Source organism: Rhincodon typus, chromosome 13 (assembly GCF_021869965.1).
Source record: "Rhincodon typus isolate 14 chromosome 13, sRhiTyp1.1, whole genome shotgun sequence".
In the NCBI taxonomy this organism is placed as follows: Eukaryota; Metazoa; Chordata; class Chondrichthyes; order Orectolobiformes; family Rhincodontidae; genus Rhincodon; species Rhincodon typus.
This window is the reverse complement of record NC_063344.1, coordinates 19,500,722-19,528,022: the sequence shown is the minus strand read 5'-3', so window position 1 is coordinate 19,528,022 and position 27,301 is coordinate 19,500,722. Positions and strand designations below refer to the sequence as shown.

General features: G+C 40.8%; 1 protein-coding gene across 1 annotated transcript in view; it reads right to left on the bottom strand.

The window, feature by feature from the left end:
• slc7a14a (solute carrier family 7 member 14a) overlaps positions 1 to 26,459 on the bottom strand; it is a 50,293-nt gene extending 23,834 nt beyond the window's left edge. Inside the window, exon 1 of the mRNA XM_048604452.1 lies at positions 26,156 to 26,459. Coding sequence (XP_048460409.1) covers positions 26,156 to 26,459 — 304 coding nt within the window. The remainder of the gene's footprint in view (positions 1 to 26,155) is intronic.
• Between the last annotated feature and the right edge of the window lie 842 nt (positions 26,460 to 27,301).

The window sequence follows — 27,301 nt, the reverse complement described above, 5'->3', positions numbered from 1 at the left end:
GGGTCTAGGCCCGAAACGTCAGCCTTTCTGCTCTTATGATGCTGCTTAGCCTGCTGTGTTCATCCAGCTCTGCACCTTGTTGTCTCGGATTCTCCAGCATCTGCAGTTCCTACTATCTCTGATTCAATTATAAGTATGGAGTTGGATGAAACACGTAAGACCAAGATGCAAGACAGTCACTGAAGACAACTCTTTGAAGGCAACACTTGCTACATATAACATTCCCTGTCCTGCAGTTTATATAATCATTTGATATCTTCAAAATCCATATGTACTTTACCCTTTCATAAACTCTAACCATCCATTTAATCTAAGGGAAAGTTATATACAAATGATGTTTCATTCCGAAAGAAAAACATGCCCTCCACTACAATCTAGAGATTTTAAAAACAAAGATGATAATTTGAAACAAGGAATGGAAATTGGTGGAAATAACAAACAGTAAACAACATATAAATAGCACCTTTAACATAATAAAATATCCTAAGATGCTTCACTGGAGTGAGTTTGTTGACTTGCTCGCTGAGCCGGTGAGTTTGGTTGCAGACGTTTCGTCACCCTGCTAGCTAACATTGGCTGTGCGTCTCCGGTGAAGTGTTGGTGTTCTGTCCCGTTTGTTATTTATATGCTCGGTTTGCTGGGGTGGTTGGCATTACTTCCGGTTCTGTTTTTCAGTGGTTTGTATATCGGGTCCAGTTCAATGTATTTGTTGACGGATACGGTTAGAATGCCAGGCCTCCAGGAATTCCATTGCGTGTCTCTGTTTGTCTTGTGCTATTATGGATGTGTTGTCCCAGTCAAATTCGTGTCTTTCTTTGTCCATGTGTTTTGAGACCAGTGAGAATTGGTCGTGCCTCTTGGAGGCTAATTGGTGTTCGTGTATCCTTATTGTCAGTTTTCTTCCAGTTTGGACTATGTAATGTTTCTCACAGTCCTTGCATGGTATTTTGTATATTACATTAGTTTTAGTGGTTGTGGGTTGGGATCTTTTATGTTCATCATTAGCTGTTGCAGGTTAGTTGTTGGTTAGTGGGCTACCCTGATACCCAACAGTCTGAGCAGTCCTGTAGTCATCTCTGATATGTCTCTGATGTATGATAGGGTGACTAGTGTGTCTGGCAGTGTTGTGTTTTCTTGTTGTGGTCTGTCATGGAGGTAGTGGCGGATTGTGCTTTTTGGGTATCCATTCCTTTTAAAATCTCTGCATAAGTGCTCCTGTTCTGCTTTGCGCAATTCCAGATTGCTGCAGAATATTGTGGCCCATTTGAATAATATCCTGATAAATCTCCGTTTATGAATGTTGGGGTGGTTGCTGGAGTAATTAAGTATCTGGTCCAAATGTGTGGTCTTCCTGTATACGTCAGTCTGGAGTTTCCAGTTGTTCTTATGTTCTACCATTATGTCGAGGAAGGGTAGTCAGTTATTGTTCTCTTCTTTTGTGAAACAAAACAATAACAAATAACACATATGGACCAGATACTTAATTGTACCAGCAACACCCCAACACCCATAAACAGACCTACATCAGCACATTATTCGAAAGAGCCATAACACACTGCAACAATCCGGAATTGTGCAAAGTAGAACAGGAGAACTTATACGGAGATTTTAAAAGGAATGGATACTTAATAAGCACAGTCTATCGTTACCTCCGCGACAGACCACAACGAGAAGACACAACATGGCATGACATGCTAGTCACCCTACCAGAGACATATCAGAGACGACCACAAGACTACTCGGACCCCTAGGTATCAGGGTAGCCCACAAATCAACAACTACCCTGCAGCAGCTATTGATGAATCCCATACCCACAACTAATAAAACTAATGTAATATACAAAATAGCATGCAAGGACTGTGAGAAACATTACATAGGCCAAACCGGAAGAAAACTGACAATAAGGATACACGAACACCAATTAGCCACCAAGAGACACGATCAAGTCTCACTGGTCTCAAAACACACGGACAAAGGACACAAACTTGACTGGGACAACCCATCCATAATAGGGACAGCACAGAATAGAGCTGCAGGAACACAGCAGGCCAGGCAGCATCAGGAGAGCAGGAAAGTACATGTTTTGGGTTGAGTCCCTTCTTCAGAAAAATAATAACACAAGCCAAACAGAGACATTCCAGGGTATTCCCAAAGGCCTGGCATTCCAACCAGAACTCCATCAACAAACACATTAAACTGGACCCGATATACAAACCACTGAAAAACAGAACCAGAAGTAATGCCAACCGCCCCAGCAAACTGAGGCATATAAATAACAAGTGGGATAGAACACCAACACTTCATCGGAGGCGCACTGACAATGTTACCTAGCAGGGTGACAAAACATCTGCAACCAAACACACCGGCATCACGAGCAAGTCTACAACCTCATCCACAACCCAAACTACAAATCTGCTCAAAAACTCTTTACTGGAGTATTATAAAGCAAGATTAGACAGCATTCATGTGAGGCATTACTGGGACAGGTAGTCAAAGATGCAGACTTTAAGGAAGAACATGAGGTAGAAGGTGGAATGATTTCAAGAAGAAATTTCATAGGTCAGATTCTAACCAGCTGTATGGCCATCAACAGTGGAAAAATTAAAATTGCGGATCTTCAAAGGCTAGAATTAAATGAACGCAGATTTTCAAGTGATGGGGGCTGGAAGCCATTACAGAGATATGGCGATCTGTTTGAATTGTAAGGGCCTAACTATAACTGCAATACTTTACTTGTTTCATTTCCATATGTTGCCTACTATCGATAACAATCAACTTACTCCCACTAACTCTCCCTTCCCCAATCCCATCAGCATCATGGCACCAGAGAGATTTTAATCGTTTCAGTTTCTGTTCTTACAGTTTCCAACCACGTTCCTGACCTGATATTTACTCAACTCCTTTTAAAAATGTGGTTATCTTAGCTGTTTGTTTGAAAATATGCTCCACATTCCAGAGAGTTATTTAGATATTAAAATGAATTAAAGCTTCTTAAAACAATTCCCCTCCGTGTGATAAATGGTTTTCACTAATCTGTCGTTTCAAAATTGCAAAATTCAATTTCAACAGTTCAAGCCAAAAAAAAATGTTTGGGTTTTGTTTATGTATGTGGCTCTCAACATTTTAAAGATTTGGATTATGTGTCCTTAAATCTTCCTTTCTCCAACGACCGGCAAATTAGTTTTTCATAGCCAGCAATATTGCTGTATCACACATCTGTACCAGATAAGTTAGGTGGCCCTTATAGTCACTTCTTACCAAAAAATTCTTAGGTACTCTGAACTATATTAGAATGATGTGCAATGTAAAGTAAACGCCTTCTATGTTAGTCAGACATTCTCATCCATAGCCCTTTAACTGTGCACCGTTGAGCCATGATGCAGTGATAGCAGCAGAACCAGGATGGCAGAATGTTTAAATACCACTTGGTTAAAAACAATGCCAGGTATGAAGTCAGCAAGAAATGATAAGGATCATAACTCAAATTTAAAAATGTCAAATGCATAACTCAGTTTTTTTTAAAAAGGCATTGGTAGTTGCATCTTTGAAGTCCCAAAAAATTATTCAAAGATGCAATTATTGAAGCTATTTTTTAAAAACACATTTATGTATTTAACATTTTAAAATTTAAATTCTGATCTTTTCCATCTCGTGCTCTTCAATTTACGTCTTTTGCAGTGAAAATTAGGACATAAGTAAATTTCTGCGGTGTCATTGTTCATTTGGCAGAAAAATGAATACTCACTGTGTAACTGAATGAGATCACTGTTTATTCAGCGGGGAAGGGTTTCTCACTGTGTAACTGTATGGAGTCATTACATATTCAGCAGAAGGATTACAATCTGTTGTAACTATACAAAGTAGCATTTTTTTCAGCAGGGGAAGGATTATTTACTGTATATGGAATTGCTGTTTAGTGAATGTGACATGATTGTCCACTGTGTAAATGTATAGTTGTTTTGAGAATTAGGTCTGGCCATACTTTGGTATTGATTTCCTGTTTATTCAGAAAGATAAGGATTATTCCTTATCTAAATGCTATTGACTTATTGTATTGGTTCCTAAAACATCTTCAGTTCTAGTGATTAAGCAAAAATCTTTTACAAAGGAAAACTGGGCTACAAGCCCAGGAAACTGAATGATTCTTTGTAGTTTTATTATGTCAGGCAGTGTCTTCCATAAAAATGCTTTGTGCAAATCAAGATACTTCTACCAACTCAGGCATCAGGATCTTGTCTTTTTACCTTCTGTGTTTTTATCTAGAACAGGATGGCATATTGTGGATGGAGTTAATCTCTGAAGATTGCGTCACTGATGTTTGGACAGATGAACTGTCTTTCTCTGAGCTATATCTGGCATCAACGTTTAGTCCCACGGGTGTTGTTGCAACAAAACTGTGTCAGCCACAGCCGCGCAAGCGTGTACAATTAGATGCACGCAGGGTGAAGGCCTGATTCCATATTCTCCAACAATACTGATGCTGCTTTACACATGCACCCACAGTTGTGTGTTGGAATACGGCAATTGAGGATAGCTGCAACGCCAGTTTTGAGAATTTGAATAAATTGGTTGAGATAGGTAAATTTTTGAATTTTAAAGGCATTAAGGGGTAATGGGAGAAAGCAGAAACATGACTTTAAAATAGAGGATCAGCCATGATCATATTGAATGGTGGATTTGACTTGGAGAGCCAAAAGGCCTACTCTTGCTCCTAGTTTCTATGTACCTCTGTAGATTCTATGATTCAGTGTCAGAAGCTAAAAAGAATTATTTTAAAACTATCCAATTAATATTGTGGCTATTATCATCAGTCTCCTGCATGGGTGACACAGCACCAGAGACGTGGGTTTGATTCCAGCCTTGGGTGACTGTATGTGTGGAGGTTGCATATTCTCCCCCAGTCTGCGTGGGTTTCCTCCGGGTACTCCGGTTTCCTACCACAGTCTAGAGATGCGCAGGTTATGTGGATTAGCCATGGGAGAGGCAAGGTTCCAGGGATGGGGAGGGGGTCTAGGTGGGATACTCTTCAGAGGGATGGTGTGATTCAATGGGCTGAATCGCCTGCTTCCACACTGTAGGGATTCTATGGTTTAAGAAATCTTCCACAGATTGTCCCACTCAACTTTTCAGGAAAGCCACAGGACTGCAAAAGGGTTAAGTTTCAATGCTTGCTTTGATTAACACTCCCAACCCACTTCATGCAAGGTGTGGTGAGTCAAGCTGAGGGCCACGATTTTTGCATAGAGTGATTGTATAAGATCTTTACCCACACAAGATTGCAGTTATTCAAGATGCCACTACCAATTCCTCAAAAGATAACTAGGGATAGGCAAGAAAAGAAAGAACAACCTTGCCATTGGCTGTCACATTATGACAAACTATAAAAAAAGAAGTAATTGTGGAGTTAGACTCCCTTAATCCCATAATTGCAAACTGGCAAAACTCCATCTCCAATACTTTCTATTATAATTGTAAATGTTTATGAATAGGTTAGGCAATCATTGAAACTATGAATTCATTCATACTATTCATTGAAATGGATGATCAAAAATATCATCAGCAATTGTCTGTACTAACACCATTAGTAATAAAGACACCTGGAGCAGGTTCTAAAGAATACTAGTGCGAATTGAAATGTGCCCCAGCATCTACCAGCTCTTTGAAGAGGAGAAGGCAAACACAAAGGAGAGAGAGTGGTTCGGTCCTTGGAGCGAAATGTAAACTTGGCAATTGCAAGGATGGCATCTGCAAATGTTGTCTTATTTGATTTTCTCATTATTTCATACATACATCTGGCAGTCTTGTTTTCCTGCTTATCAGCTGATTGCCTAGGCTGTCAGAAGTGACTGCATTTATTTGCTGTGATTTGGAAGTGATTCACAAGAAGAAATGAAAAAGAAGCAGGAGTAGCCCATATGGCTCCCTTGAACCTGTCTACCACTCAATCAGATCCAGGCTAAACATGGTCATCAATTCTACTTTGTCCCCTTTTCATATACACCTAGTTTCTTGTTGTGTCCAAAAAAATGTATCACTCTTGACTGTGAATGCTTTCAATGACTAAACATCCTTAGCACTTTGCGGCAGAGAATTTCAAAAATTCACAACCCTAAGAGTAAAGAAATGCCTGCTCATCTCTGTCCTAAACTGCTTTGGGGCCATTCTGATTCGATCTCTCCTCAAAATTCAATACTGTCATCCCAGAAACCAAACCATATTATGGATAGGAATTAAAGCTGGCCCTGCCTGTCCTCTCAGTTTGATGTGAAAGTTTCTGATACTATTTTGAAGATGAGTAAGGGAGTTATCACTGATGTTCTGGTCAACATTTAACCCTCAAAGATTATTGAAAAACAAATTATGAGATTATTTATTACATTGATATTTGTGGGGTCTTACAGTGCGCAAACTGCTACACTTCTGTTATTAGAACAGTGACTACACTTTAAAAGTGGTCAACTGGCTGTGAAGCACTTTGGCTTGTTCTGAGATAGAGTCATAGATTCATAGAGCTGTACAGCATGGAAAAAGACCCTTCGGTCCAACCTGTCCATGCCAAGATATCCTTAACTAATCTAGTCCCATCTGCCAGCATTTGGCCCATATCCCTCCATCCTATTCATATACCAATCCAGAACCCTTTTAAATGTTGTAATTGTACCAGCTTCCACCACTTCCTCTGGCAGCTCATTCCATACATGCACCACCCTCTGCATGAAAAAGTTACGCCTCAGGTCCTTTTTAAATCTTTCCCCTTAAACATATTTACTCCAGTTTTGGACTCCCCCACCCCAGGGAAAAGACCTTGGTTATTTACCCTATCCATGCCACTTATGATTTTATAAACCTCTATGAGGTCACCCCTCAGCCTCCAAATCTCCAGGGAGATAGCCCCAGACTTTTCAGCTTCTCCCTATAGCTCAAATCCTCAAACCTTGGCAATACTTGTAAATCTTTTCTGACCCCTTTCAAGTTTCACAACATCTTTCCAATAACAGGGAGACCAGAATTGCATACAGTATCCCAAAAGTGGCCTAACCAATGTCCTGTACAGCTGCAACATGACCACCCAATTCCTATACTCAATGTGAACACGTGCGGTATGGTTAGTAAGTTTGCAGATGACACCAATATTGGAGGTGTAGAAGACACCAAAGAAGGTTACCTCAAAGTACAGCAAGACCTCGACCAGATTGGACAAAGGGCCCAGGAGTGGCAGATCGAATTTAATTTAGATAAATGTGAGGTGCTGCGTTTTGGAAAGGCAAATCAGGGGAAGACTTTATACACTTAATGGTAAGTTCCTGGGAAGTGTTGCTAAACAAAGAGACCTTGGAGTGCAATTTCATAGTTCCTTGGAAGTGGAGTCACAGATAGACAGCATAGTGAAGAAGGCATTTGGCATATCATGAACAAGACCGTTTGAATACAAGTTGTTTGCTTTAAACCCTTGTTTTTATATTCAGTTTATTCAACTGAATGTGATTGATGCTCAAGTTTTTATGTCACATTTCAAACTGGAGGTGCAAATAGAATAAATCCACAGTATTGTTAAGTGAACCTCAGACCATGAGTCCCATGGCCAACCTGAATTCCAGTTCAAACATTACAGCCTCTCCATGCCACCATGCCTTCCAGCAAAGGTATTTACTGCACAGAAACAGATTAGAAATCTGAAATAACTCCACAAAGGCCAGTATCCCATGACCAAATCACCCTTTATTTACACGTGTATAGTACATGACACTGACCCCAGGTAGCTCAGAGCCAGCTCCCAGAGTGACCACAATCCCTGACACTCCTGTTTATGTCTGTCAGTCAGGACTCCCTGATTGGACCAGGCTAACAGCTCCAATCAGGGAACTCATACTCTGAGATCTATCTGTCTGACCTTGTTGCAATCACTACAAAATCCCAATCCCACATATTGGCATATGCTTCTGTTCCTTTCTCCCTCATTTGCTTATCTAGCTTCCCCTTAAATGTACCAAAGTTAGTTGCCTCAATGTGGTAGCAAGTTCCACATCCTCATCACTTTCTTGGTACACACATTCCTGCTGAATTTTCTGTTGGAGTTATGAGTGATTACTGAATCTTCTATTAATGACCCCTACTTATGATTTCTCCCACAGTTGAAACAGCTTCTCAATGCATACCTAATTAAAGCCCTTCATAATTTTAATGACCTCAACATGGTCACCTACCTCTAAAGGAATGAGCCCCATTTGGAAACAATTAACTGCATGGGCCATCCCTTACAGCAGAATTTGTTCTGCAACTAGCTCACTATAGATAAAGATGGAATAGTTGCTACTGGAAAATTACTCCATCCCCCAGCATTGCCATTGATCACTTGCCGAACACAGAAATTCATCCAAAAACAAATAAAACTGTTGGAATCCAACAGATTTGGCAATATATTCCGGGCCATGCTGCTAGCAAACACAAAATTTAATGCCAGTCATTAAAAATAAAAGTTATCCCAAAGAACAGTCAGTACACTCTTTGTAAAATATTGGCAATTTTCATAGAATGAAGGAAAATAACACATAGGAACAAAAGCAAAATTAGGGAATAGAGCAAGATTGGAAGTGGGCAGAATTGGGAAATATAATTAGAGATGGAAGAGGCTCAGGAAAATATGCCTAACTGTGTTGAAAGATCTGTTTCTGTGTTGCACAGTCAATATAATTCTATTCTGATGTGGTTACAACTCCTTTGTCCTCATCCATTCCCAACCAGTCTCAATTCTGGATCTACCTTCATAAGATCCATCCTCCTCCATTAATCTTTACTGTTATTTACTGAGGACCTCTGCCCTCTAGCTAGCTTTCCCATGGAAGAAAAATCACACATTCATCTTGTAAAAAGGATGGCTATAGCTTTGTCAGAGCCATCATTGAGTACAGGGTCTTAGATCAACTCTTGTTTTCATATCTTTCGACTCAGATCAATTAATTTCTCTGATTCCTGGTGTACAATGTTGGCCTGTCATTTTGCTTCTTTATCACTATGTTAAACAATATGAAGAGATTATAGGTTCCTTGCATCCTCTGTGAAGCTTTTACAAAATCCCACCTTCTGTAGTTACATAATAACTTTTTAAAGGGCATCGAAAAATGATTTCATTTTTATTTTTAAGTGAGGTCACTGTTTTAATGTAGAGAATATGATGGGATAGTAAGCTTACACAAACAACAATGATACAATTACCAGATTATCCACTTGTGTTATTGATTCATGTGTAAATATTGGATTTGGAAATCAGAGAGAACTGTGTTGCTCTCCTTTGAAGTAACCTTTTACGTCCACTCAAGAAGACGTATGGGACTCCAGTTCCATATCTCATCAAAAAAATACTTTCTCCAGTAGTACTGCACTGGACTGTCAGCCTTAATATTTGGGCTCAAGTCCTGGAGTATTGCTTGCACCGTGCTTTGGCCTGGCTAAAAGTCAAGGGAAGCCCAGCCGAGGGAAGAACTCTTTCAATTGGCCATAAATGGACGGGACTCAGGATTTCCTCAGGGACAGGAAGTCCCATCTCACACAGCATCTGGCCATTCAGAGGTATGCAGCTCTGGTAGTGCCAAAGGGAGAGGCGGTGTCTTCTGGGATTGCAACAAGGAAACAAGCTATGATAGATCGTAACTTTGTAAATGGCTGGGAGTTGATGAGGGAGTGGAGGGTTGAGGTTTGAGAGAGTATGGTAGACATCTGATGAACCCATCAGATTGGTTAAAGAAGGACAGGCTCCTGTGGACTGCCAGCTTATGCAAGGAAATCTGTCAGACTGGCCACTTGTGATGGGTCTCTCCTACTGGTTAAATGCCAGTGGTGGTATGCAAATGCCCTTAAGTGGGCACTTAAGAGGCTCAGTTAGCCAACTGGTGGATGGGCTATATGAATCCATTCATTTCTGGTATAATTCCTGTTGTATAGCCAGAACTGCTCACTGGATTTAACTTACCCCCTAACCCCACCACCAAACCCAGCTTCAAATCCACCTGCATAGAAATATAAGATCCAAGCCAGGGTTCCATTTGGGTGTTATATTAAAATATATGTATTGTCAGTGAAAACTGACTGTCAGAATATCTCCAGAGGATATCTTTCACTTCACCTATCAAACAGGAAACAGACAAGGATTTTGTCATTTGAAAGTGTTATACCCTTTCCCATTGTACCAGAATTCAAAGAGTTGTTGGTCAGGTGTAAAACAAGCATCAAACCTAAACCCGTTGATCTCCTGTCTCATTGTTAAGTTAAATCTTTCTTCATTATGTCAACATGGCTTCCACAACAAAACATCTGTCAAAAGAATTGGAAAAGGATTTTACAAAATTCCGCTCCCCCCCAAGCTGATTATTTGACCAGATAATTGGAGATGTAAGGAAAGTATTGCATTGCTATTGCACCTTTTGTAAAGTTCTTCATAGCCTGCTGAGTACCTTTGGAAGTGAAATCACTGTTATAATGTAAAAAGACAGCAACCAAATGCACACAGGAAGTCCTCAAATAAATGACAATGTGATTACAATCAGATAACCTACTCTTGAGATGTTGATTGAGGGATCAGTAACATCCAGGACAACAGAGAGAACTTCTATGATCTTGTTCATACAGTAATCTGGTTCTTATATACCCAACTGAGAGGGCAGAGAGAACCTCATTTTAATATCATATCAAAAAATCAGAACCTCAAGCACCACCACTAGCATGTCTGCCTGGATTACCTGCTCACCCTTCTGAAGTGGAGTTTGACCTCACAGCCTTTGAAATAGAAGCAGGAACACTCTGCACTGAGCCTCCACTGACACTTTATACAAGTACTAGAATAGATACAGATAGGCACATAAGAATGCTATCACACAGAAAGAATTTACTTTTCAGGAAAGACGGAACAGGCTAGAATTCTTTTCTCTAGGAAAGACCATAAGAAGTAGAAACAGGAGTAGGCTGTTTAGCCCCTTGAGTCTGCTCCATCCCCAAGGGAACAGAGGAGTGTTCTGATGGAGGTTCTTTAAAATTTTGGAAATTTGGGTTGACGTGGAGAAAATGTTTCTACCTGCAAAAAAGGATAGTATGAGTGACAATGTATAAAAGACTGTTACTAATAAAGGAACTCAGGAAAAATCTCTACCCAGACAGCTGTGAGAATGTGGAACTGGCTACCAAAAACAGTGGTTTTCTTGAATAATATCAATACATTTAAACAGAAGTTGGATAAACCCATGAGGGAAAAAAGAATATGAGGATATGGTTAAATATGGGGCAGGAGGAGGTTAATGTGAAGCACAATTACCAGTATTGAACAGTTGGGTCAAATGAACTGTTTCTGTGCTGTAGATTCTATGTAATTTTTAATCAAATTCCAAAGAGATGCTACCGTCATCCTTCCTACTTAACCAGCCTCGCAGTTGGCCGTGAGCTACCAGCTCAAGCCACCTACATATGACAATTTTATTAGGATCCTCAGAGCTGTTGGAAAGTGCAATTTTGAAAATGGTCACGCTTAATGTTCCTAAATAGAGTCCCAAGTGCTTGTTTTATCATTCTTATGGAGCTGTTTTCCTGTTTTGTATTATTAATAATAGCACAGTACTTTTCTCTTGATTTGATGCACGTGATTCAGAAATTTCAAGATTAATTTGCTCCTTGCTTTTCCAAATTGAATTTGCCTCTTTCTATGTGGTCACAATGCCCTAAAGGAGTCACAGCAAAAGAAAGAACTTGCATTCCAGTAGTGTCATTCATGACTTCAGGATGTCGGAATAGCCAATGAGATAATTTGGAGTGTGGCTACTACTGTAACACAAACATGGCAGCCAATTTAGAGACAGAAAAAACTCAATGGTGCATCAACAGATGGTCACATTATCTTTCCCAATTTTGGTGATTGAGAGATTAATATTGGATGCAGGACACTGGGTAGCACTTTCCTGCTCTTCTTCAAAAGGTGCCATTGGATCATTCACTTTCACCTGGTATCTTCAAAGAAGTGTAGGTGGCAATATTAATTCATGAATGAGAACCAATAATGCAGGTGATATGGACATTTATCTTATTTGTTGTGGGATCTTACTGTGCATAATTTGGCAACTGCATTTATCAACATGAAAAGTGTAACTGCAGTTAAGCGTGTTGTACTCTTGGGCATTCTGAGTTGTGAAAAGCTCAAACTAAATGTAATGATTCATTCTTAGTGAACTAACTTGAGATAACTGGTTTCAAACTTACATTCCATTGCAATCCATGCAAAATGTTATCCATATAGTTGTGACTAGAAACCAGCAAAGAGCAGTCGGAAAAACACTGTGCATTGAATAATATAACAGCAAGACACAGAGAACTCTAGCAAGGGTATTACAGGAGTATGGGAAAAGTGGGGCAGTGGTGTTAGTTCAGAATTGACAGGCACCACACCTTCAGAAGGATATATTGGCCTTGGAGGGAATAAACATAGGAATATAGGAATTAGGAGTGGGAGTAGGCAATTCAACACTTCAAGCCAGTTCAGCTCTTTAACATGATAATGGCTGATCTTATCCTGGTCTCAACTCCACTTTCCTGCCTGCTCCCCATCATCATTTATTCCATTTTTCATCAGAAACGTATCTATTTCTGTTAAATGATTCTACCTCCGCAGCACTCTGGGGCAGTGGGTTCCACAGATTCACAACCCCCTGAGAGAAGTAATTTCTCCTCATCTCAGTTTTGGAGCTATCCTATTCCCCTCACTCTATATCAATGATCTCTTATTCGAGACTGTCCAAAAAGAGGGAGCTTCTGTTCAACATCCACCTTATCAGTTTATATACCTCAATCAGATACCCACTTATTCTTCTCAAACTCTAGCGAATACAAACCCAAGCAATTCAATTGCTCCTTGCATGACAGCCCTTTCATCCCTGGAATCAACCTGGTGAACCACCTCTGTGCTATCACATCCTTCCTCAAAAAAAGGGACCTAAACTGGACACAATACTCCAGATGTGGTCTCATCAACACTTATATAATTGTAACAACACTTCTTTACTTTTATAATCCAATCCTTTGCAATAAATGCCAGGATTTCATTTGTCTTTCTTATTCTATGCTATACCTACATACCCCCTTTCTGCGATTCATGCACAAGGACACCCAGATACCTCTGCACTGACACACTTTGAATCTGCTTCCCATTTAAATAATAATTTGCCCCTTTATTTTTCTGGTTTAAAAGGACAACTTCACACTTAACCACATTAAACTCGATCTGCCAGCTTCCGGCCCATTCTCCTCACCTATCAATATCCTTCTATAAAATCTTTATCTCCTCATCACAGCCTGCTTTCCCACCTATTTTAGTAACATCCTCAAATTTTGCTATGTCACAGTCTATCCCTGCTTGCAGATCATTAATATAGATTATAAATAGTTGAGGTCTGAGAACTGAACCCTGCGGCACCACACTAGTTACAGTTCGCTATCAAGAGAAGGACCCATTTATCCTGATCCTCTGTTTTCTGTCAGTCAGCCAATCCTCTATCCAAGCCAATACTCTATCCTTAACCCCCAGAATCTAACCTTCTGTATCAATCTTTTATATGGCACCTTGTCAAATGTTTTCTGCAAGTCTAGATGTACCACATCTACTGCATCCCTTTTGTCCACCTTGCTGGTTACATCCTCAAAGAACTCCAGCAAGTTTGTCAAGCATGACTTGCCCTTCATGAAACTGTGCAGACACTGGTGAATTGAGCTTTGTTCTTCCAAGTGTTCAGTTATCTCCTCCCTTATGATTGACTCCAGCAACTTCCCCACTACAGAGGTCAAACTAACTGATCTGTACTTTCCCACTTTATTGAATAAGGGTGACACATTAGCAGGTTTCCAATCCACTACTATCGTTCCAGAATCCAGGTAATTTTGGAATATCATAACTAATGCATCCACTATCTCTGCTGCCACCTCCTTTAATACATTTGGTGAAGGCCATCAGGCTCTGGGGACTTATCTGCATTTAATCCAATCAGTTTACTTAATACTTTCTCCCTAGTTATAGTAACTTCACTAAGTTCCTCTGCAGTAACTGCAGTTTTTGGGAAGGAATTATTATCTTCCACTGTGAAAACAGAGACAAAATATAGGTTTTGTTCCTCTGCCATTTCCTATCACAATATAGGTTTACAAGAATGAGAACTAGACAACAAGGGTTAAATTATGAGAAGAGACTATACAAATTGCGTTTGTTTTCTCTAAAATTTAGAAGGTTAAAGGGTGATCTGATCAAAATCATCAAGGAATTAACAGGAAAAGATACAGAGTAGATAAAGATAAAACGTTTACACAGGTTGGAGATTCTAGAACTAGGGGACATAGTCTCAGAATTAGGGCCATACTGACTAGGAAAGATGTTAGGAAGCTCCTCTGCGCACAAAGGATGATAGATGTTTGACGTTCTCTTCACAAATCAGCTTTTAGTTTTAAAACTGAGATCGATAATTTTTTGTTAAGCAAAGGTATTGAGGGATATGGGCCAAAGGCAGGTATATGGAGTTGGACCACAGATTAGCCATGACCTGATTAAATGGAGAAACAGGCTTGGGGGGCTGAATGGCCTACTCCTGTTCCTATGTTCATATTATACAGGGCTACGAGGGTGGTAGAACAGTGTAATTAGATTGGGACTGATACAAATTTATGGACAGAGGGTATCAGTTAGATTAGTTTTGAAGAGACAGCATGGTACAGGGGGTTGAATGGTCTCCTTCAGTGCCACAAGTTTAATTGGTGCTGTGGAATTAAGACACATATTTCCTAAAATTGGTACTGGAAGTACAGAATTATTGAGAGAGAATACATTACAATAATATTCCACCTTTGTATAAAAATTTCCAATAATCTTCATTCAGCAAATTTGTATGCTAGCTGTCTATGTTTGTATCAGGTTAATATGGTACAAAATAGCAAATAAACATTTTCCTAATGTTTAACACTTGATAAAAATATTGTGCTAGGAAGAGATGAATTGAAAAGGTGAAACAAGAAAGGTAGAATCATTGAAGAGTAACTGAGACACAGAGAACTTGAATTCAGAAGCTGAGCATGTCTGACAGTATAAAAAAAGTCTTTTTTTTCCAGAATTTTCTTGTGATGTGAGGAACACAGGCATTACTATTCATCACTTTAATTGCCCTCTGAAGGTGCCGGTGCACTTGTATCGATGCACCAAGAATAGAGTTGGGCAGGGAATTCCAAATATTGACCCAGAGATAATGAAGGAACAGTGAATCCTATGCGTTTCAGGATGGTGACAAACTTGGAAGAGGTAGCAATCCCATATTTTGCTGTTCTTACAAATCTCAGAGGTAAAGTTCATAGATTTGGGAGAAATTTATTTGCTTATGAAGAAGTCTTAGAGACTTGCGATTGTGCATCTTTAGATGGTACATACTGTTGCCATGAGAACTCTAAGGGGAGGAAAATATTGAGTCCAGTAGCAATGAATCCTGTCAATGGATATACTCTGTTCTGGGTAGTATTAAACTTCATAAGGTAATACAATTCAGCACCAAGGAAGGTGGTAAGTATTCCTTTCCGCTAAGAATCATACGGTTGTAAGTTACTACCAGCTTTTAGACACTAACATCAGGTCAAAAACTGCATCTCAAGATCAGAATGGGTCTGGTTCAGCAATCTTATCACAAGAGACCTCCTAATTGGCTGCCTATGTGCCCATTATAAAACTTAGGACAGCACGCAGGCTCCTGATGTTGCCTGTCCAATAAGAGGACTGGTAGCTTTGACACTTTAAGAAAACGTACTGGGATAGGAGGGCACTGCTGAAACAGGCAGGAAAGCATGGGGTGCCTCATAGTGAAAGGACCGCCTGATATGTTTGTAAAAGTTAATCTTCGTGGTGCTAAGGCAGGCAGACTTCATGAGATGGAAGAATTATCCACTGGGGACTCATTGATATCAAGTCAGCTGTCTCTCATCCTTGTGACCCTCTCTTAGGGTTTGTGCTCTGATAGCCCTCTAACTACCACAAAGAAGTCACCTTCCTGACACTGGCTACTTACAAGGCAGGAAGATGGCCCCATCAAGGGAAAATAGTGGCAGCCCTTTAAAATTCAGCCCTTAAAAGCAAGTGGAGTGGAGAACCAATCCAGCTCGCAGCCGGCCAACAGTAAACTTTCCATTGATGGGACAGTGCCCAATACAGCTCCCACTGTTTTAATAGGGCCTGTTCCCATCACCCAGGGTCTAATAACATTTAAGCTATGGCACCATACAATAACATACTGCAGAAAGAAATCATTTGGCCTATTGCATCAGTATGAGCTTTTTGAAAGTGCTGTCCAATTAATCCCACTTACCTCCACTTTACCTAAGCACTGAAATTTTCTCATTGAAGCATTTCTGCAAATCCCTTTTGAAAATTAATATTTAGCCTGCTTTCTCCCCCCTTTCAGACAGCACATTGCACAACTCCCCTCTTGTTCCTGAGCAAATTAAACCTGTACCTTCTGATTTCCAACCTGCTGCCCTTGGAAACAGAATCTCCAGATTTGCTATAATAAAGCCTTGGAAAATATTGGATTGAAGAAATGGTAAATTAGAGGTTAGGTCAGGATTATAATGTATTACAAGGAGATGTTATTGATTATGTTCTTAATGATTCTTGTGTTCTAGGGTCCCAGAGATCATAGCACAGAAGGTATCACAGCTTTTTTCTCACAATGTAATGCTTATTTGATTTTTGCTATCTGACATAGAGCAAGGTGCCAGATGGCACTTGGACATAGAATTATGATTAGATTTAATCGCTGTCAACTGACACCAGTTCTCCTTCACAATGCAAGCAGGTAACCAGTTGAATGAATGACCCCCAAAGAATGGGTTTTTCTCAAGCAAAGAGGCCAAATAAAAGTGCTGTAGAAATTGTTTGAGGTTATACAGTGATTGGGAAAAGGAAATGTGAGTCAGGTGACACTGAACTTGGGTTTTTACAGTCTTATAAGGAAGACATAGTATATGAGGAAGTGAAGGTTAAGGAAAGTGAGGAGTTCTCATTGTCTCAGTTCCTGGGAATGAAAGGATGAGAGTAGGAAAAAGCAGTAATATGGTTTTCAAGAAGGCAATAATTCTGTTGGTAGCTACAAGTGCAAAGGACTGTCATTTCATTGATCAAATAGAAGACAAGTCCACAGATATGATGGATAAGCACAGGTTAGAGTTTAGAGGTCAGAGAGGAACATCTAGAGGGAGGGAATTGTGCGTATGTGTTTTGTGAAAGTTACCATGGTAATATTGAGACGGCAGATGGGAATTGGCATGAATGCTCACATAGAGAGATGCCATCTGCTGCAGGAGGAGAATGAACAAAGATTGAATGACAAAAAGTATTGAAAAAATGGATTAAGTATGGTTGCTATCATTTAACCTTTGGACTGTCAGCAGTTCTGGTATTAGCTGCCTCAGCCATCATTTCTTTACTTTGAGATTTCAAGTCGTGCTCTACACAAACTTAAAAAAAAACAGGGAGGAACAAATCACCTGTATTAGCCAAACTGTCCTGCACTGTCATGTTATCTGAACCACCTCTCCTCCCAACTTTCCTCATCACCACACACCACAGCCATGCGATTTTCTGGCAGAGGCAAAGTAAAGGCAAAGCTGAGGGCCTGCTAAGAGGGAGAAATAACTGCAAAAATTTTCTCTCTGACCCTCTCAGATGATCAATAATAATCAATATTGCTAAAGCTGATGGAAATGTTACTGACTTAATCCAGAATAATGAAAAATTAATATTCCATTTCTGGAATATTTCAAATGTCCTGAACAAAATGGACCAGAATTCCGATACAGCATCATTGGATTATTTACTCTTCCCTGTGACCTGGGCCAATAGTTATTCCCCAGCATTACTAAAAATGAAAATCTTGTCTGTCACATTGTTGTTTTTGGGATCTTGCTGTGCATAAATTGGCTGCATGTTTCCTACATTACAACAGCAGGAAAAATACACCTGTGACATCCTGTAATCATGTAATCATGAAAATTTTAAATTTGTTTTTCTCTCTGAGAATGATAATGCAGTCAACAATTTAAATAGCATCTGAATCATCAGGTGGAACTCTGTTTTCACACTCAGCAGCTCACACACTATCAGACCACTGATCTTTATTCCAACGCGGAGAATGTACACATCTCGTAGCTTTTCACCAAACACTTGCACGGAACAAGGACACAAACACAAAAAAAATGGCCTTTTGAGTTGATCCCCACTTACCTGCTGCAGTGAGGTTTCCTGGCATCAGCCAGCATGGCTGTCTCAATTGGGTAGGCTTATTGGCCCTGGCAGGTTTCACTCCTAATACTGTAAATGTTTTACAACAACAGGCCAGACTGGCATAGGACTTAGACTTCTCAGAAACGGGTCACCATGGAGAGAATTTGACCTTAACACTAAGTGTTTGTGCAAGAACGAGGCTTTTCCTGAAGGAGCCAAATGGATGAAGACATTGTGTCCACTGGAATTTGGAGGAAGAAGTCTACCCCATATGCCTCATTTGTATATTCAGTTTGGTGAATAGACACAGTTCTGGATTTTGGCCAACAAGGATTGCTGGAGAACATAATTCTGTAGAATTTGACAAACAACAAAGGAGAGGACTGACTGTTAATTTTCTTTTGGTCAAGGGAATAATTTCAGCAAGGCACTTCATTTTGTCTTCCCCAACAAGTGCCATGAGATTTTCTATCATAGCTATATGGAGACCAAGAATAAGTATCTGATCTGAAATGTTGCACATCTGACAATGCAGCACACCCTTCTGTACTGCTACTCAATGATCAATATAAGCTGAAACAGCTAACCAAGGAGTGGAAATTCTAAAGTACAGCAAGGGAAGATTTGATCCTGGGTCACACTGATATCTGACGTCATGTATGTTGAAAAATGTTCTTTGTTAAAATTGGACTGTACATTCATAAGAACTGGCAATCTTGGAGATAATGTAAATAGTGAGCAAGATTGTGATCAATTTTAAAAGAACATATATAGGCTGCTAGAATGAGTAGACAAATGAGGATAAAATTCAAATGCCAAGAATTATGAAGCGCTACATTTTTATGGAAGAATGAGGAAGGGAAATATAAAAATAAGGGGCACAGTATTAGGCTGATATGGTGGCTCAGTGGTTAGCACTGCTGCTTCATAGCACCAGGGACCTGGATTTGATTCCAGTCTTAGGCAGCTGTCTGTGTGGATTTCATATGTTCTCCTCATGTCTGTGTGGGTTTTCTCTGGGTATTCTGGTTTCCTCCCACAATCCAAAGTTATGCAGGTTATGTTGGTAAGGCCACTTTTGGAGTACTATGTATAGATCTGGTCTCCCTGCTTTAGGAATAATATTATTAAATTGGAGACGATTCAGAAAAGATTTAATAGGATGTTGCTGGGACTGGGGGGTATTAGTTATAGAGAAAAGTTGGATAGCCTGGGACTTTTTTCACTGGAACATAAGAGGTTGAGTGGTGATCATATAGACGTTTATAAAATCATGAAGAGCATAGATAAGGTGAAAAGCAAAGGTCTTTTCCCTAGGGTGGGGGAATTCAAAACTAGGGGATACATTTTTAAGGTGAGAGGAGAAAGATTTTAAAGGGACCTGAGCAGCAACTTTTTCATACAGATGGTGTTGTGTATGTGGAATGAACTGCCAGAGGAAGTGGTCGATGCAGGTAGAGTTACAATGTTTCAAAGACATTTGGACACATTCAATGGTGTTACCATCACTGAATCCTCCACTATCAACATCCTGGGGGTTATCATTGACCAGAGACTCAACTGGGCTTACTACATAAACACAGTGGCTACAAGAGTAGGCCAGAAGCTAGGAATACTGCGGCGAGTAACTCACCTCCTGACTCCTCAAAGCCTGTCCATGATCTACAAGGCACAAGTCGGGAGTGTGATGGAATACTCCCCACTTGCCTGGATACGTGCAACACTCAAGAAGCTTGACACCATCCAGGACAAAGCAGCCCGCTTGATTGGCACTGCATCCATAGCACCCACTCCCTCCACCACTGACGCTCAGTAGCAGCAGTGTATACTATCTACAAGATGAACTGCAGAAATTCACCAAAGATCCTCAGACAGCACCTTCCAAAACCATGACCACTTCCATCTAGAAGGACAAGGACAGCAGATACATGGGAAAACCACCACCTGCAAGTTCCCCTCCAAGCCACTCACCATTCTGACTTGGAAATATATCACTGTTCATTCACTGTCGCTGGGTCAAAATTCTGGAATTCCCACCCTAATGGCATTGTGGGTCAACCTGCAGCAGGAGGACTGCAGCGGTTCAAAAAGGCAGTTCACCGCCACCTTCTCAAGGGCAAGTAGGGATGGGCAAGAAATGCTGGCCAGCCAGTGACACCCACATCCCACAAAGGAATAGAAAAAAAAATACTTGAGTAGGAAAGGTTTAGAGGGATACGGGCCAAATGCAGGCAAGTACGATCATTTTAGTTTGAGAAAATTGGTTGGCATTGACGATTTAGAAGGTCTGTTTCCATGCTGTATGGTTCAATGACTCGATGAGGTTAAATGGATTGGCCATTCTAAATTGCCCCATAGGGTCCCGGGACATGCAGGGTAGGTGGATTAGTCATGGTAAATGCAGGGTTACGGGGATGGGGTGGGTTTGGATGGAATGCTCATTGGAGGGTCAGTGCGGACTTGATGGGCCAAATGGCCTCTATCTGCACTGCAGTGATTCTATGATTCTATTATTTTCAGGACATGGAGGCAGGAGGGTACAAATCATTGAAACCGGCAGGGCAGGTTTAGCAAGTGGTTAATAATACACACAGGACCCTAGGTGTTATAAATAGAGGCATACAACATAAAAGCCAGGACATCATAAAGATTCTTTATAAAACACAGGTTTGGCCTCAATTGGAATATTACATCAAATTCTGGGCACCACACTTTGAAAACCATGTGTAAGCATTAAGGCACAGAATAGATTTATGAGAATAGTTCTAGAGATGTGAGATTTCAGTTGCTTGGATAGATTACAGAACCTGGAACTGTTGTTTCTAAAGAGGTTTCAGAGGAAATTTAATACAGTTATTCAAAATCTTGGGGTTGCTCTGAACTGAAGAGATAGAGAGTAACTGATCCCATGGTTGACAATGCCAACAGCCAAAGATGACATGGACAAAAACTTGCTCATGCACCGAGTGGTTGGGATCTGGATCACACTGCCCAAAAGTGTGGTAGAGGTAGATTCAATCATGGCCTTCAACAGGAATTTGGAACAGCACCTAAAGATTAAAATATTACAGTGCTTCAGGGAATAGGCTTGGGAGGGGGATGAACACTGTTGATCTTTAAGAGGAAGATTGATATACACTAAAAGCAGAAAGAAAATTAACATTATGTTGTTAGATCGAGAAAAGCAGATTGGGAGGAGGATCCTGTTGAGAATACACACCGGCATAGACCAGTTGGGACAAATGGCCTGTTTATGTGCTATTTAATTGATGGGATTTGATGTAAGTTGAGTCACCATGAGGCATCTGCTGGTTAGAGAATTTGTGCTCAGGCTTAAGTGGAGGGAAGTGTTATTCCACAGTTAGTAACATCATCTCTTTCCCTCTTATTCAGCGCATTCCTCTGAGGTTTCACCATTTTTCATGAACAAACCAAGATTACGGTTCAAAAAGTTCTTACCAGTGAGTAGCATTTCATTCTAGGATCCATTCACTATACTGGCAAACCTAAACTGTATGAAGACAAAGCAGTACAGCTCAATCTTACCCTGATCTTCAATTTACGATAGGAGTAAACTAAATAACAGAATTATAAAAGGCCATTTAGCACATCAAGGTGTGACACCTTTTTGAAAAAGCTATCCATTCGAATAACCCTGCAAATATTTCCTGTCGTATATCCAAAATTACCAGTAAACTGCTTCCCCACTATTTTAGCCCTTGTATTTTAAGGTCACAACAACTTGCTGAATAAAATTTTCCTCATCATGTTTCTGGTTCTTTTGCCAGTTGCTTTTGTTTTGATAGTTGCTTGCTACTGTGCAAAGTATATGATTATGTAACAGTTCATCACAGGAAGTAATGCAATATCATATCATCCAGCTACCATTGTTCGTCAGTACAGTAAGCAGCAGTAAGATGAAGTATCCATGAACAATCTCTATTCACCCCTTACCTGCAGCTTTGTTTATATTAGTTTAGAAATAGATAATACAACAAACTTATATTTGTGACCTCTGGAATACAAATTATCCTGCCATTGGAAACAGCAAGCAACTGTAACAAAATAAAGTACCTTGAGTCACTTCACAGGAGGGTAATCAGAGAAAACAATTGCACTGAGCTAAAGGAGGAGATACTAGAATAGGTAGTGGAAAGTTTGGTCAAAGAAATGGTTAGAAGCAGCATTTAAAATACAGGAAAGAAGTGGAGACGTTTGGGAAGGGAATTTCTGCACTTAGGGAAAATGCAGCCTTATGATTGACAGGAGCCACTGGTGGGGTAAATGAAATCATAGACAAGGCAAGGGAACCCGTCTGGTTGATTTTACAATTCCTCACACAACACACTGCCAAATCATTAGGTAACAGGTCTGGTAGAAAACGGAAGCTTAAATGGATCTTTCTTGTCAGTGTGACTCATAGAGTCATAGAGATATACAGCACAGAAACAGACCCTTCAGTCCAACTAGTCCATGCTGACCAGATATCCTAAATAAATCTGGTCCCATTTGCCACCATTTGGCCCATATCCCTCTATGCCCTTCCTATTCATATACCCATTCAAATCCCTTTTAAATGTTGTAATTGTACCAGCTTCCAACACTTCCTCTGGTAGCTCATTCCATACACACCCCACCCTCTGCGTGAAAATGTTGCCCCTAGGTCCCTTTTAAATCTTTCCCCTCTCACCTTAAACCTGTGTCTTCTCGTTTTGGACTCCCCCGACCCCAGGGAAAAAGACTCCAAGCACTGTATGTTATTAACTAAGTGAGTGACTGGGCAGAATCTTGTTGAAGCATCAAGAGGGTAGGGGTTAACAATGTGTGGAGCTGGAGGAACACAGCAGGCCAGGCAGCATCAGAGGAGCAGGAAAGCTGACATTTTGGGTCTGGACCCTTCTTCAGAAATGGGGGAGGGGAAGGGGGTTCTGAAAGAAATAGTGAGTGGGGGGCACAGTGACAGAAGGTGGATAGTGGAGCAGATAGGTGGGAGAGAAGATGGACAGGTCGAGGAGGCGGGGATGAAGCTAGTAAAGGTTAGTATAGGTAGGAAATAGGGATGGGGGTTGGTCAGTGAGGTGGGAGGAGCGGTAGGTGGTAGACAGCATGGACAGGTCAAGGAGGCGGGGATGAGAGGGGTGTGCTGGTCGGTCTCACTGCAGAGCCAGCATGAAGCCCCCTTCTTTTGGGAAAGATCACCAAGGCACACGTCAATCAGGCAGTGGTGAGGCCACAGACAGGTCTTCTCCTGGCATCAAGTCTGTGGGGGAGGAGTGGGGAAAGGGGGCAGGAGGATTGCCTACCAAGAGCTGTTGGTGAATCAGAAATAGGTATTGCTTGTACTCAGCAGTGCCACAAAGGGAGTTGCAGCTCCTGTCAGAATGACAGGCACCAGTTAATACCACACTGGGTTAATAACAATGGTAGAGAGGTGAAACTCCAAGTAAGGGCTTCAGATAGTGGTGTAGCAGGAAGGATGAGCATAGACTTTTCTGTTTGGAACTTTTCTGGCAGAGATGGTATTGGAGTGCAGATATACTACCATCCTGTCTAATTATATTCTCTTTCCACCACGAGCAAACATGTTAAATCTAATGTTTCTGCAAGTAACAAGGCCAATTTTACATATCAAAGTAAAGCAAGAGCCACAAGGGAACCAAGCCTTTTAGGATGTGGAACAGATGAATCATATCAATAATTCAAGATTTGAGACTGGATACTTTACAAGCACATTAATTAGACAGGGTGAGCATTGACAGATTGCCATTGTGTAGTGAGCCTGGGGATTAAGGTAAAGCATTTAGTGTTATATTCTGAGTGGAACTTTTCTTTTAGAATGATGTTTTTCTCTTTCAATCTAAACTAAAAGAACTGAAAATGTGGGCGAGGAGACAAGTGTATTGCTAAGCCACCTTTCCCTACTGCAATCAGACAGGATCCATTTTGTTAGAATGTGGAGGGATTGTGAGTTAGGAAGGCTGCATAAAAGTACTACTAACATCAGGATAGGTCTTCCCATCCAATTCTGTCACAAACTTTGCCATAGCCTATGTTACACAGATTCCTATAAGATTCCACCCCTTGTATTTATAGACAACTTTGACATAATAAAACATCTCTAAGAACCTTCACAGGCTCGTTGTCAAATTGACATCCACAGTCCCTGAAGTGATAATAAAAACCTGGTGGGTTATGAGCAGGCGTTTTAAATATCTTCATGAGGTTTGACAAAAACCAGAATTGTCAGTGCCCAGAAGTGAAGTCTGAGCCTCCGGTTTCACCTGCAGCATCCCTATAACCTGCGAGACCTTGCTGAAAAGACAGGGCATATAAACTTAGCTTGTATTCCCTTGAATTTAAAAGGTTGAAGTGTGATCTGATCAAGGTGTTTAACATGATTAAAGGGATTTGACAGGTTAACTGAAGTAAAACTTTGGAGATTCTAGAACTGGAGGACACAACCTTAATAATAGACCAAACATTTGGAGGTGAAAATGAAACACATTCGCACGCAAAGTATTGATGTATGAAACTTATTTCCTCAACAACCTGTTGATGCCAGTGATCAATTAAAAAGTTGAACACTGAAAATGACAAGTCTTTGTGAGGTAATGATATTCAAGGATTTGGAGCGAAGATAGTTAATTCAGTGCTTGTATGTTTGAACATTGGAACAGGTCAGAGGGGTCAGTGTACAATGCTCCTGAATCCTTTATACCGACTCCAGCCTAAATCAAAACAGCACAACTTGTAGAAGGATCAAGAACCAGGAAATGCAAATTTAAAGTGATTTGTAGAAGTTGCAAATGTAAGGTGAGGAAAATAATAACTTTTTCACACAGCCAGTGGTTAGAATTTAGATCATGATCACAGAATCCCTACAATGTGGATGCAGGCCATTTGGCCCATTGAGTCCATACCAACCCTCTGAAGAGCATTCCACCCAGACCCACCCCATCCCTAGGACCCTGCATTTCCCCATGGCTAATCTACCTAGCCTGCACATCCCTGGACACTATGGGCAATTTAGCATGGCCAATCCACCTAACCTGCACATCTTTGGATTGTGGGAGGAAACTGCATCACCCAGAGGGAACCCACACAGATATAGGAGAGAATGTGCAAACTTCACATAGACAGTCGCTCAAGGGTGGAATCAAACTTGGGTCCCTGGCGCTGTGAGGTAGCAGTACTAACCACTCAGCTATTGTGCTGCCCTGCGCTGTTTGGAAGTATGGTGGAGGCTGTATCAATTGAGGCATTCAAGATGTCATTGGATGATTATTTGGATGGAAAAAAAGGAGATGGGCAATAAATAATGATGTTCATTTGAAGTGTTGGTGCAGATACAATAGGCCAAATGGGCTCCTTCTCCAACACAACATTTCTGTGATAAATCTTGGGTTTATCATTGGTAAGGCCAGCATTTGTTGCCCATCCCCAATTATTCTTGAAGTCAGTGGCTTCCTAGGACATTTTTGAAGATAGTTAAGTTCAATTACATAGTCATGGGTCTTTAGTCACTGTTCATCAGATCAGGTAAGGGTGGCAGATTTCCTTTGCTAAAGGACATCAATGAGCCAGATGGGTTTTTATGACAATTGATGACGGTTTCACAGGTACCATCACTGAAAGAAGTTTTCAAATACACGTTTTAATAATTGAACTTAAATTCCAATAGTTGCCTCAGCAGGCCTTGTTGCCTGTTCTTTTAGTGTTAGTTTAGTCCTCTGGATTACTAGACTAGTGACATTACTACACCACGCTACTATCTCCTCCACCTTCTTGGTCTATAGGATTCAGTATGACACCAGTTAGTGGATTCACTACTTGACTCTGAGGACAAAGACAAAAATATTTAGTAATTTGTCCATTTACCTGATAAGATGGAGGCCACTGCTGCAATGATAAAAGACACAATGACACCAGGTCCTGCCATCTCCTTGGCCACCAGTCCCGATACCACATACATGCCAGTCCCCACACAGCTGCCAACTCCAAGAGACACGAGGTCGACCGTGGTGAGTACCTGGGCCAGTCTGGAGTGACCCGTTCCTTGTTGGTTGGAATCATCAAGCATAGATTCCACAGGCTTAGTGCGAAGAATCCGTGAGTGTAATGCCATCCAAGTCGCACCCCAGTGAACCCGTCGAGGGTCCAGGTATGAAAGGAATCCACTCATATCGGCAAAGCAGGTGGGAGGGGCGTGAATTAGGGAACGTTCTTCAGCTGATGTAATGGTTATCAATTGAATCCAGTGTTCTTCAGCGGATAATCCAAATTGCAATGCAAAGGAAACTGGCTGTTCACACAAAGACCATCTGAGCCTTTAAGAATATGGCTGAAGTCCAAATGAATGCTGCCCACTGGAAACCTGTTGAACCTGGAAAAACAATATGTTGAGGACAGAATTCTTCAGAAAGTTTTCAAAGGACAGTGTTCAAAAAAATGAAGGGAGCTTTTTTATCCAACAACTAACCTATATGTGAGGTTTGTGTGGGGCCAGGGTTACATTTGGGCAACAGCAACATAGGAACAGCAGTAGGTCATTCAGTCCCTTGAGCCTGTTCCACCACTCAGTGAAATCAAGGTTGATCTGTGGCCTGACTCCATGTATCTGCCTTTGGACAATAACTCTTCATGCCCTTGCTTAACAAAAAATGTGCAGGGCTGGATGAACATAGCAGGCCAAGCAGCATCATAGGAGCTTGGCCTGCTGTGTTCATCCAGCCCTGCACTTTGTTGTCTCGGATTCTCCAGCATCTGCAGTTCCTACTATCTCTAACAAAAAATGTGTCTATCTCAGGTCTAAAATTAACAACTGATCCAGCATCCACTGCCATTTGTGGAAGAGGGCTCTAAATATCGACCAACATTTGTGTGTAGAAGTACCAGAACAATCTGGCCCTAATTCTCAGACTATGCACCCCTAGTTCTAGAATCCTCAACCAGTGTAAAGAAAGGTCACCAGACCCAAAACGTTAACTCTGTTTTCTCCTTTACAGATGCTGCCAGACCTGCTGA